General features: G+C 37.6%; 1 protein-coding gene across 1 annotated transcript in view; it reads left to right on the top strand.

The window, feature by feature from the left end:
* LOC143028399 (sushi, von Willebrand factor type A, EGF and pentraxin domain-containing protein 1-like) overlaps positions 1 to 14,151 on the top strand; it is a 161,421-nt gene that overhangs the window by 104,775 nt on the left and 42,495 nt on the right. The window contains exons 34-36 of the mRNA XM_076190411.1: positions 5,292 to 5,490; positions 5,630 to 9,052; positions 9,152 to 9,337. Coding sequence (XP_076046526.1) covers positions 5,292 to 5,490; positions 5,630 to 9,052; positions 9,152 to 9,337 — 3,808 coding nt within the window. The remainder of the gene's footprint in view (positions 1 to 5,291; positions 5,491 to 5,629; positions 9,053 to 9,151; positions 9,338 to 14,151) is intronic.

Genomic DNA, 14,151 nt, shown 5'->3' with positions numbered 1-14,151 from the left:
GGGAAAGCTGTTCTTTTTCAGGTCCCTTCTACAACTGTCTTTCTTAATTTTCTTTCTGTGTCCTCTTGTATTTCTACTATCCCATTTTATTAGATCCTCTCTATCAATAGTTTCTATGCCTTTCATGATTCTATAGATAGTTATCAAGTCTCCTCTCTTCTTTGTTCTAATGTCTGTAGTTCAAGTTTTGTTAGTCTCTCCTCATATGATAGTTCTGAGAGTGAATGTGTGTTTGTATGTATGTGGTTTGTGGTGCAGGTGATAGATTGTTGTAGATTTTTGAGTAGTATGCTGTTGGTGTAGATTGTTTTTTCTGGCTCAGGCCTCCATGGAGTAGTGAGTAACTTTCCTACCTTGGAACATGATAGGTTGAAGTTTGATCCCTAGTAAGTACAGGTACTCCTCGTTTAACGACCTACTCGGTTAACGACAACTCGGAGTAACGACGGGCTTTATGACATTCGTTTAACGTAAATCTCCCAAAGTTACGACATCGTGTACGATAATTAAGTTGGCTGAGGCAAATTTGTATGTTATAAATGAACTTATACGGTGGATATTAACTGTGAGGTAAAGTGTTCTGAAGCTTAGGTCTACATTACCATCCTGCAAGCTGAAAAAACTACCTGGTGTACAGTATAAACCGGTAGTGGTAAATTTTTAGTTTCAACCAAGGGCGCAATATAGCAATAGAAAATTAATTATTAATTTTGTAAATTATAATGTATCAACGTAATATGCAATTTTGTGAGCGGAAAAAAAGGTGCTAAAACAAATTTCGTAAGTAACGAAGTCATGTCGGATGAATGGTACACCGTGTTTGTTATGATAGATGCCGATGTCAAAGAAATGAACACATACATACATATACCAAGGCTTTTTCCCCCTTTCAAGGGAGGTAGCCAAAAAGGGAAAGGCATAAAAACACTCCCACCCATTTCATCCCTAAATACACTCCACACCCCTCCCACCCTCCCTCTCATCTGAGCACCTCCTGGATGACGGGTCATCCCTGCACCTTGCCCACCGCCCTGGGTCAGAAGCAGTGTCGCAAGACACAGCACATCCACAGCAAGGCCGCTTCATTTAATCGGCGACCCCCCCCTCTCCGTCCCCCCTTGCATATAAGGAGAGGACGGGGAGAAACCCCTTCGGGCTGCGTCAAAATTTACTCACACATACTACCCCACCCCCCCACCCATTCCTCCTCATGCAATCACAACATCATCCATATACAACCATTCTCCACTCACCTCTGTCTTCCGTCCTCTCCCTTCCTTCCTCAACAGACATTCCCCTCTTCCCCAAAGCCCCCTTCACCCCATCCATCCACCTCATCCTAGGACGTCCCCTCATGTTCACTTCCTCCACATCTGCCTTCCATACCTCTTTTACTAGTCTTTCTTCACTCATTCTTTCCATGTGTCCAAACCATCCTAATATTCTTTCATCAACCCTATCTCCCAGCTCCTTTTTCACCCCTGTTCTCCCCTGTTTGAAGAAATGAAAAGATGATAAATTCGTCTAAATTAAACTAAACTAACCTAACCTGTGTTTGATAAATCATTACCCTGCAAATTAAATGTCATCCGGCTCGTCCTCGTTGTCGTCGTCGTGAGAGACGTTGGCAGACAAGATGGCGTCCCGAACCTATGCTACCGACTTCGTTCATTAGCATATTTTCTTGTACCATGGAATGTTATACTCTCATTTCCGCCCACAAAATTGCATATTACGTTGATACATTTTAATTTACAAAATTAATAATTAATTTTCTATTGTTATATTGCGCCCATGGTCGAAACAAAAAAATACCCCGGTATTCAATATGGAAAGTCAGCATACGGGGATTTGGTCATATACGGTAATTTAAGGAACCTAACCACCGTAAATAAACAGTAAATAAAGTTTTAATGTACTGTATAAAAGAGGGAAAATACACGAAAATAAAGATACATGTATTGCTGGACATTGTACATACAGTACATGTACGTATATGTATACACTCGTCCTCGTTGTCGTCGTCGTGAGAGACGTTGGCAGACGACAAGATGGCGTCCCGAGCCTATGCTACCGACTTCGTTCATTAGCATATTTTCTTGTAGCATGGTATTTTTTACTTTCATTTCCGCCCACAAAATTGCATATTACGTTGATACATTTTAATTTACAAAATTAACAATTTTCTATTGCTCTATTGCGCCCATGGTCGAAACTAAAAAAAATACCCCGGTATTCAATATGGAATGTCAGCATACGCGGATTTGGTCATATATGGTAATTTCAGGAACCTAACCACCGTAAATAAACAGTAAATAAAGCTTTAATATACTGTATAAAAGAGGGAAAATACACGAAAATAAAGATACATGTATTGCTGGACATTGTACATACAGTACATGTACGTATATGTTTACACTTTTGCTTAACAACCAATTCGGTTAATGACGGCGCGCTGGTCCCAATTGTCGTCGTTAAACGAGGAGTGGTTGTACAAAAGAAAAAGTACTTTCATGTCATGGCTTTCCAACACCTCTCCACAGTGGTGGACATCAGAGCTGTGGTAGATCAGTGCCATATATATATGCTACCACATAATCAGTATGATAGAACTTTACACTGATTTCAGACTTTATCCACAACCATTGCCATTCCAACATACCAAAAAAACACTTTACCTGCACTTGTCACCATACATATAACCTTACCAAGCAAGATTAAGCCGCTGTATTTACCAAGTTGTATTTTACAGGAGGAGAGCTATGCTTGGAGTGACACACTTTTGTATCTTTCCGCATCCAGTTTGTTCTTAAAGCCATGTATAATTTTAGCACTCACTGTTTCCTCATTTAGTTTGTTCCAGATATCTATCACTCTGTGTGGGAAGCTATTCTTTTTCAGATCTCTTCTATAACTATCCTTCTTAAGTTTCTTCTCGTGTCCTCTTGTTTTTCTTCTGTCCTACTTCAGTAAGTCATTTCTATCAAGAGTTTCCATCCCTTTCATAATTTTGTAGATGGTTAACAAATCACCTCTTTTTCTTCTTTGTTCCAGGGTTGGTAGATTTAGTTTATCCAATCTTAGTTTGTATATCAAATTGGAGAGTGTTGGCGCCATCTTTGTCATTGCTCTTTGAGATGCAGAGGTTGCACATCCCTCCCTCAGGGGGCATCAGTGGAGATCCATCTGAGCTGTGTCAATAATGAACAAAATAACTTCACACATTCAAACTTTAAAATATTGAATTGGTTATATTTGTGTAATGTAATGAGATGGGTAAATAGAGTTGAAGGCTCTTGCATAGAACTGTGTACCATTTTCATGTGTTGTTCTGTGGGGAGGATTTTGGTTTGTGTGTGATTCTTTTTTCTTTCTTTTTTTCATGCATCCTGTTATTATTCTCAATGCTTTATTTTACAATTTGTAAAGTGACTACAGGTATGTTTATTTTCCTGATTGCTAGGAACCATACTTTGGAAGCATAGTTGAGCTTGGTTGTCAAGAATTGTATATTAATTGATTAGAGTTTCTACTGTCCAAAGCCCATGCTTGCAACTGATTTCAATATATATATATATATATATATATATATATATATATATATATATATATATATATATATATACATATATATATATATATATATATTTGTTCATTTTTACTGTCAGATTTTTTGTGTGCATTTACCTAGTATTTACCTCGTTGTATTTTATGGAAAGGGGAGCTACACTCATTGTGTCCCACCTTTGTATCTTGCAGTGCCTAGTTTGCTCTTAAATTCATGAATGGTTTTTGGACACTTTTTTGTCCAATTTGTTGCAAGTGTCCACCACTCTATGTGAAAAACTGTTCTTCAGATCTCTTCTATAACTTTTATGTTTTTTTAATTTCTTTCCATGTCCTCTTGTATTTCTCTTGTACCAGGATAACACGTCCTTTCTATCAAGTATTTCTGTGCCCTTCATGATTCTATAGATGGTCAGTAGGTTGCCTCTCTCTCTTCTTTGCTCCAGAGTCAGTAACTCCAGTTTAGCCAGTCTCCCCATATGGCAAGTCTGAAAGTGCAGGAGCCATTTTTGTGGCTGCTCTCTGGAAGGTGGGTGGAAGGTCATGTGAGTATCAAAAGTAAGGTCTAAGATTTTTGAGTTTCTTTTCAGTGGAAGAGTTTGGCCATTCAGTAGTACTATTGGTTGTTTCTATGGTTGTTTGGAGTGAGTAATGTTACTGTTGATTTTTGAGGGAAGATCTTCAGTCTATCGTTTCTAAACCATTATTCTAGTTTAAATAGGGTTGGGTGTTCTTAACTGCTATGCTGGGTTACTGTCATCAGGTTATCTGCATAAGTGAGTGAGTTGGTGTTGGGAGATCATTTGTAAAGAGATTGAATGATACATGTAAGAGTATTGCCCTTCAAGGGGACTCCACTGTACATTCTTTGGTTATTTTCAGTTATTCCTGTATTGTCTAATGGCTAAGAAATTTGTTAGACACATATTGTTATTGATGTGGATCTCTGTCTCTTTGATCTTTTTTGGTAGTATGTAGGGTCTTTATCAAATACTTCATATCTGTAGCTACTGTGACCATTCTTTCTGGTACAGCTTTTTTGTTAATTCTGTGTGATGCTTATGAGAAGTTTGCTGATGGAGTGGTCCTAAAGTGCCCTAGGTTGGAATATGGAGAAATGGTATGATACCTGCACAAAGTGAAGGATAAGCAAGATCATGAGAATACAAAGAGCAATGACTAAAATGGTTTCCAGCCTTGTAGATGAGCTGTATAAGGAGGGACTAGAAATGTTAGTTGCCATTATTAAAGGATCAAAGAGAAAGATGTGATTTGATTACTGTGTTCAGATCACTGTAGGGGATGGACAAATTTGAAAGAGAAAATCTTTTAATTTAGGATGGGGAGCATTTTGAGTTCATGGGGAGAAGTTGACCACATACCTGAGAAATGTGGTGTGAAAAAAGTTTGTCATACATATGCATAAATTCCTGGAATAACCTAGAAAGTGATGTAGTCTAAGCTTCAACCACATCAATTGAAAACAAGATATTAAAGATCAAGAGACAGGATTCCACAAGCATTTTCTCCTTTCTTGTATACTATAATTAGTTAAATACAATTAAGTAAATGTTCTCGTTAAGCTACCCTTACATTGTGAAAAGAGCCATGGTAATGGAAAGGCTGAATTAAAGCAAATGTACAGAAGACTTAAATCCTATCACTGGGATGCACCTATGATTAACACTAGTTCACTAATAGGTAATTATATACTTTGATTTCAGTATTGAAAATGGGAAAATTGAAGGCAGCAGCTCAACAGGGTTGGGGTCAACATTGAAGGTTGAGTGTGATGATGGATATAAATTAGATGGAGATGCAGTAATTACATGTAAGGATGATGGCACTTGGTCAAAACCATTACCAAGGTGCAAACCACCACACTGTCCTAAGCCTCCTAAAGTTGAAAATGGCAGGGTCAAGGTAAGATGTCCTAACATGATCAGTGATTTATTAGTAGACTGGTAAAGTTTCTTATAACTCTGCTGCCATTTCCTTGATAAATTAACACTTTATCTAAGTTCAGAACTTTATAGCTACATTTTTGCCATGTTTACAACAGGTAAGGGCATCAGCAACTTCTAAAGAAGCAGTCTATTACTGTAACAAAGGATATACACTGGTTGGGAAAAAAGTGATATCTTGTGATGCTGATGGTGTCTGGAATGCCCCATGGTCATACTGTGAAGGGAAGAAATGTCATGAACCACGATCCATTGAACATGGACAGTTTCAGTCAGAGAAAAAATGGGAAGTGGGTAGTGTAGTAGTATACAGTTGTGAGATTGGCTATCAGCTTGAGGGCAAAGGAACAGTGGAGTGCATAGATGGAGGTGATGAAGGTAGTTGGGCAAGTGAACAGCCGTCGTGCAAACCAGTCAAGTGTCCAGACGTAGTAAAGGTTCCTTTTGGGTCCTTTACAGTTACACATCAGCCTTCTACAGACTTGGTAATTGATGACCTGCTCCTGGGTTCACCTACAGAAGTAGCCCTACGATTTGAGCGCAGTATTGAAGGTTTTCCATCAGTTAGTTTTGGAGGACAAAGTGAATTTTCACAGTACCATGGAGGTGATTATGAAGATTTCTCACAATCCCAAGGAGGAAGTGATTTTGAAGATTTCTCACAGTCCCAAGGAGGAGGTGATTATGAAGGTTTCTCACAGTCTCAAGGAGGTGGTGATTATGAAAGTTTCTCACAGTCCCAAGGAGGAAGTGATTATGAAGGTTTTTCACAATTCCAAGGAGGTAGTGACTATGAATTCTCACAGTCCCAAGGAGGAAGTTATGATTATGGATTATCTCAGTCTCAGGGACACTTTTCCCAGTCATCTCAATGGGATTATGATATTAGTCAGCAAAGTTCAGGTGCTCAGTTATACAAAATAGATTATTACTATGGTACTGAAATAGAATATGATTGCCAACCTGGATATAAACTTATTGGTGGTTCCAAAAGAACTTGTGCTGCAACTGGAGAATGGGACACTCCTTCTCCTATTTGTTATGAATCGTACTGCAATGAACTTGATGCTCTTGAAAATGGGCATATGACCTATCATGGATCTGGACAGAATAGTCGTGTCACATACAGCTGCAACAGTGGCTATGAACTAGTTGGTGAATTTGAAAGTGTCTGTCAAGCTGACAGAAAATGGCAAGGTGAAATGCCTGAATGTAAAATGATAGACTGTGGTGAGCCTAGAGCACTTGAAAATGGAACAGTTGAATTCATTTCTACTCAGTTTGGTTCTGTTGCTACATATGACTGTTTTGTTGGCTTTGTTCTTGAAGGCAGTTTTGAACGTTTCTGTGTTTTAGAAGGCTTCTGGAATGGTAGTATGCCAAGATGTGTCGCTACAACATGCAAGGTGCCACCTGTCATTGACGATGGCTATATAACATTTGAAGGTAGCCTCTATGTAAATTCACCAATTGAATATGAATGTAAAGAGTGTTATGAACTCATAGGCCCCAGATTTCGTTACTGTCAAGTAGATGGCACATGGGATTTACAAGATCCTACTTGTAATCTCATTTATTGTGACCCATTACCATCTGAAATTAAAAATGGGAAGATTATTGGGGATGACCATCACTGTGGATCATTAGTAGAATTTACATGCAATCCAGGGCATGAATTAAAAGGAAGTCGAACAGCAACTTGCCAGGAGGAAAAGGTTTGGAGTTCACCACTCCCAACATGTGAAAGTGTTTCATGTGGACCTCCAGAACCTATCAGTAATGGAAAAATCAGCGGTAGTGATTATACATTTAGTAATAAAATCTCTTATGAGTGTAATGAAGGTTATGTGCTCCAAGGTTTATCATTAAGAGTGTGTCAGGAAAATGGATATTGGTCAGACTCAACGCCATACTGTGCAATTGTCAATTGCTCAAAGCCAGTGGGACCTGCTAATGGGAAAGTACGTTTGGGTGGTCTTTACTATGGTGCTGATGCCAAGATTGTATGTGATCCTGGATATAAACTGGATGGAGCTAAATATATAAAATGTGGAGCTGATGGGCAATGGAACCAAGAAATGCCATTTTGTCTACCCATTATATGTCCACCTGCACCACAAATACCAAATGGATCATACAATTCTACAGAAGTTCAATTTGAAGCTTTAACATATCTATTGTACACTTGTCACCCTGGATACTATACCAATGCTATGAAATCAGAGCTTTTATGCAACGCCAAAGGTGAATGGGAAAGTGAGGTAATTGAGTGCTTGCCCGTTGATTGTGGGGATCCAGGCACTCTACCCAATGGAAAAATTATTGGGAGCACCTATACTTATGGTAACTCCATTAGTTTTGAATGTGATGAAGGCTTTGAACTTATTGGTGGACCATCTACTGAGTGTTTGGCTGATGGATCCTGGAGCAACTATGCTACATCTTGTTCCAAGATAACATGTAAAGCTCCCGAACTTCTTCTCTTTGGAAAAATGAAAGCACAAACTGAAAACATATATGGTTCTAAAGTCCAATATGAATGTGACAAAGGATATATTTTCTCAGGTTCAGAGGTTCGTGAGTGTGATGTCAATGGTGAATGGACAGGTGTTATGCCTGAATGTAAGCCCACCTCATGTCCTGCCTTGTATGACGTTCTTCATGCAGAAAGAGAAGGTGATATTTTTGAGTATAGTAAAGTCATTAAATACAAATGTAAAGATGGATTTAATCTTCAAGGAAGTGAAACCTTGACATGCCGTCATGATGGCACTTGGTCAGATGAAACACCATTCTGTGAAATGATCACCTGTCTTCCTCCTCTTGACATTAAATATGGGAAATGGGAATGGAAGAAAATGACTGATCTTCCATACAAGACCCAGCCACAAAAGAAAGGGTATGCTAAAGGGCGTAAAAAAGGTCATTCTAAAGGACGTTCAAAGTCTGCCAAGTTAGTTACAACTTTGCTAACTCAGTATGAAGAAGGTCCAATTTACAAGTTTAGAGATATAATTGAATACACTTGTGACACAGGGTATAGTATGCTATCAGAAAACTTATTAGAATGTACTTCAGAGGGATGGAATGTATCAGTACCACAGTGCCATCCTGTCACATGCCCAATACCCATTCAGATACGAAACGGAAGAGTTATTGGTGAGGACTATACATACAATTCAGTCCTACGTTACAAATGTAATGAAGGCTATGAACTTATAGGTGAAAATTCTAGAATTTGTCAGGAAAACAAGGAATGGAGTGAAGAAGAGCCCTTCTGCAGAATCATTGAATGTCCAAGACCAGCACTTTTAGACAATGGACAAATGCTTGGAAGTAGCATCAAGTATAAATCTGTGTTAACATACACATGTGATCATGGATTCCGTCTGGAAGGAGTGACATCTCGTACATGTCAAAGCAATGGTTATTGGACAGATGACCAACCTGAATGTGTGGAGGTCTTCTGTGATCTTCCAGAACATGTGTCACATTCTGTGGTTGATATTGTTAGTCTGAAGGTAGGAATATAACTTTCTTGTATCTGTGAAGTGTCAATAATCAGTGTGATATAATGGTCATCAGGTAATACTATGAGGTACTTCAAATTTGACTGGCAGGTTGGAGGTGTGGTCCGATACACTTGCATGGAAGGATTCAGATTGGAGGGCTTCCCTATCATCAATTGTCTCATGTCTGGTTTATGGGACAAAGATATTCCAAGATGTGCTCAAATTGACTGTGGACCTCCGCCCAGTGCTCCAAATGTCGTTACAATAGGACCTGATACTGTTTATGGGGCTCAGGTATTGTATTTATACATAAAATATGATCTGATATTATTTAGGACACTCAGGTATTGTATTTATACTAGCAATAGGAATTTATGCTATTCATGGGCTTGGGCAATGTGTTTATACATGGGGAATGACTGGAGAATGATGTTTATTAGCTTATAGAAACATAGAAATTAAAAGTATTCCATAAGCTAAAAGGATATTCAGATATGATATCAAAAATTACAGGAAAAAAGAGTATATAATTGATACAAGTAAGTTTTGACTTTACAAAAGAATAATGGGAAAATATCATGAAACAGAGCAACAGCAAGATAGATTTGAATGTCAAGTAAACTTTTCAGTGGCAGTGGGAGAGCTGAGGCTCAACCAGTCAATCTCTTGCCCCAGGTCTCTCTTGTAAGAGACCCCATGGCCTCCAGGTAACCAACAATAGCTTCTGGGTTGACCCACATGTCACTCAAGGAAGTGATGTTGTACCGCTGCCTTGGTAGGGTGAGAGGAGGACAGTGTAGAATGAAATGTTTAGTGTTTTCTGTGTGATGGTTGTATTTGAGGCAATTCGAGTCTGCAGCCAGACCAGTTCTATGTTGGTACTGTTTCATTACTGGGTGGTGGCCTGAACACAATTGGACTAACATGATTCTTGCTTATCAAAAGAGTGATTTCTTGGTTGAGCTAATATTGTAGGGAGTTTGGTAGAATATTAAGTTTTTGGGATCATCCTTGGAATACTCATTTTGTGATCTGGGTGTGTATGTGGTTTGTATGGAGGTAATCTGAGGAAGCCTGGCACAATTGTTAGTTTGATAACTAGAGCCTTGTGAATTATACTGTACAGTCTGAGTAAAGAAATAGCAAATACTTATTGATATAGAAATCAAATAAAGAAGTTACAATATTCTTTGAGGATGATGTACAGAGAGGTGAAATGGGAAAGGGAGATGTAGGCATTTATGAGTGTACTGTATATGGCCCTGGTTGTGAGAGCATAATGAAAGATAAGTATTTTGGAGTAATTTAAACAAGTGTGTGAAGAATTTGTGAGGAATGTGAATGTAGTGATGTTGGGAGATCCTAGTGCTAGAGTAGATGAACTAGTAGATTGAATAGTGGGGATTTATGGTGTAGCAGAAAGATGCTTGGGGTATGTACCTGAGGAGAAATGGTTATAGCAAATACGAGTACAATGTTTAAGAAACATAAACATAGGTAGGCCAGGGTAGGTGGTGGGGAGATAATTGAGAGGACATTGATGAATCATGTAGCAGTGCCCAGATGGAGGATTAGCAAAGTGCTGGACATGAATATGTCCACAGAAGAGGACAGTAGAATGCCTGATCATCATCTGGTGGAAGGGAAATTGAGAGTGAAAGTAAAGGGGAGAAAGAAGAAAAGAGAGGGAGGCAGAAAGGTGCTGGAAATGAGCAAGCTGAAATAGAATGAATAGCAGGTGAAGCTGAGAGATGTATAGAATGTAGTGAAAGATAGAAACGAAGTGGAAGTAGAAGGAAGAATGGGAATGTTTCAAGGAAGATATGGTAAAGTTTACAAAGACGTGTGATATGAGGAGGATGGGAGCAAACAGAAGGAAAGGCAGTGAATGATGGGATAAAAAGTGATGACAGAAAAGAGGCAACCATGTGAAGAATAGTTGCAGAGAAGGTACAAGAAAAGAAAACATAAGGAAGCATATGAGAGGTATAAAGAAATAAATCAATCTGTTGCCCCAAATCTCTCTTTTAGGAGAACCATAACTTCCAAATAACTGGCAACAGCCACACAGTCATAGAAAAAATATTATGTTGTATGAATTTAGTTAGGATGGGGCAGAGTAGGATGAGGTGTTCAATGTCAACTGTGTGGTGGTTGCATCATCTGGAGTAGTTTGTTTCTGTGGCTAGGCCTATTCTGCTTATAAAGTTTCCATACATATGCTGCCAAAAAATATCATAAAGACAAATATTTAAATAAGCAACAAGAAATGGTTGACTAACTTCTTAGTAAGCAGATAGTGAAAAGTTACACCCCAAAACAACCAAATTTGTAAGACAAAATGGCTGTCCAATAGAATCCCCCTAGGAGTAATAATCTTCATGGGCAATCTCCAAATACCAGATCCAGTACATAACACCAAAGTACCTACACAGTTGACCTGGTAACATAGCATAGCAACTACAGAATAGCTACAAAGAACACCCAAACTTATGTAGACAAACAATAACAGGTTACAGATAGGTGGATGAAGTAAAAAAAGGACAGAACAAGTGAAACCAGGATAAGATTGGAAAGAATTGGCACAGGATAGAACAATCTGGAGAGGCATAATTAAGCAATGATGGGCTGTCAGGCCTGACAGCTAACAGATATTCATACAAATACATTGGTGAGGAGAGTAAAGCTCCAGACTCGATATGAAGGGTTTATTAAACCCGACATTTTGATTCCTGTCCAGGAATCATCTTCAGGAAGTATACTGGGTTACATACAGTGAACTTGTTTTTATGTGGTCTGGGATGCAACTGGGAGAGGACCTTGGTGAAGTCCTCGCTCCATTAATCATGACAAAATTTGTACCATTTAATGTATTAAAATACAGAGAAATACACAAAAGTGGATAGTGAAAAGGATCTCGACATAGTTATCAGTAACAATCTCAAATCATCTTAGCATTGCATTTCAGCCTCTGAGAAAGCAAATAAGATTCTAGGACTGATTGTGCGATCTTTTAACTTCAAAAGTCCATCTCTCTTTAGCAAGCTGTAGGCTATGCATTGTTAGTTTGTCCACATTTGGAATATGCTGCTTCTGTATGGTTACCGAATCTCATTAAAGACATTGACAGATTGGAAAAAGTACAACAGCAAGCCACAAAACTGACTCCAAATATCAAAAATAAATCATACAAAAATTGATTAAAACATATGAATCTGTTTTCCCTAAAAAAGTGTACTCAGAGGTGACTTGATACAGGTCTTTAAGATTCTAAAGGGAATTGACAATATCAAAAGTGACAGAATTTTCACACTGAATGAGAATCCAACAAAAAATAATGGTCTCAAACCGTCAGGAAATAGATTTAACTTGGAAGTGGGTAGAAACAACTTCACCAACTGTGTAGTTAAGGAGTAGAATAAACTTCCTACAGAGGCAGTGTAATATAGTTCAATTTGAAGCTTTAATATTCGTTTAGATAAACACCTAAGCAAGATGCTGTAAAGACTACCATTTATTTTATATTATTTGTTTTGTTATTATTTGTCTGTTTATTATTATTTGTTTGATTTTCGTTTATTATTAGTTATCTGTAAATTTATCATTTACTATTTACCCGTTTCTTTATTATTCAACTATACTTATGCATTTATTTATTTTATTTATTACTATTTATATTATTATAATTTTTGTTTATTTATTAATTTCATTTATTTATCATTATTATATTTTTTATGCATCCAACCTAGTTATGGACCAAAAGGTCTCCTGTTGGTATGCTCTGCCTTTGTAATCCTTTGTAATCATCCAAGAAAAGTAAAACAAAAAGGTTACATGATAAACCCAAAAAGGTAACATGATGCAAAAACAATAACATACAATAAAAGTGAAACAAAAAGGTAATATGAGGAACACAACCACCATGGTGGCTTATCAAGTGTCTCATGTGAAGGGATAAATGGTCACATGTGCAAATGGGTAATCATGACAAAATGTGTACCATTTAATGTACTAAAATACAGAGAAATACACCAAGAGTGAGACTGCTTAATGCACCCATAGCAGTGACTTGATATTAGGTTAACAGTATCTACTATTTTGTATATCTATTTTTTCAACAATGTGTTATATATGCATATGTTTTTTTCCTACCCCTCCATTTTTCTGTTTTATTATTTTTTTTTTCCGTTCTCTTTCTCTTTTCCAAGTAGGTTCTTGATGCACTTGGCATCCTATTTTCAGAGATCACTTGGTTCCCATTCTTTCAGTTCCCCATCAGACACTTACCATGTCTTAAGTTCAACATATCTTTTCATGTTTACTTGTCACTATGTTTCATTTCATCATGTGTTTTATTTTATTTTATTTCATTTGGTTTTTGCTCAGGTTCCAGTTACCTTTTCACTTCCTGAGCTACGTAGCTTTGTGTGACATTTGGTCACAAGTGTTATGACTTGACCAGTTCCTTCCCAGCCAACAGCCACTTTCCTTTTTGAATCACAACATAACTTCTTTCTCGTCCAGTTAGTTGAAAATTCGATAATTGTCCTGTACACATTGATCTTCTTTGCAAATCTATTCCAAACGGGTTCACATGATAGTTACCTATTTGCACACATGACCTCCACATGGAAAATTGGTCCATCACCTTGGTGGTTATGTGTCTCATGTTACCTTTTGTTTAATTTTTATTATATGTTATTGTTACCATTTTGTTTTACTTTTATTGTATTTACTGTTTTTGTCTCACTCTTGGTGCAGTTCTCTGTATTTTAGTACATTAAATGGTACACATTTCATAATGATTATCCATTTGCACATCTAACCATTTATCTTTTCACATGGAACACTTGGTCAGCTATCATGTTGGTTGTGCTCCTCATGTAACTTTTTTGTGTTTCTCATGTTACCTTTTTGTTTCACTTTTATTGTGTGTTATTGTTTTTGTATCATGTTCTTTTTATGTTTCTTATGTTAACTGTTTGTTTCACTTTTATTGGATGTTGTTATTTTTGTCTCACTCTTGGTGTATTTCTCTGTATTTTGATACATTAGATGGTATACATTTCATCATGATCAATGGAGTGAGGACTTCACCAAGGTCCTCT

Source organism: Oratosquilla oratoria, chromosome 9, assembly GCF_046742065.1.
Source record: "Oratosquilla oratoria isolate Oo_2021 chromosome 9, ASM4674206v1, whole genome shotgun sequence".
In the NCBI taxonomy this organism is placed as follows: domain Eukaryota; kingdom Metazoa; phylum Arthropoda; class Malacostraca; order Stomatopoda; family Squillidae; genus Oratosquilla; species Oratosquilla oratoria.
This window is presented reverse-complemented; position numbering and strand designations above follow the sequence as displayed.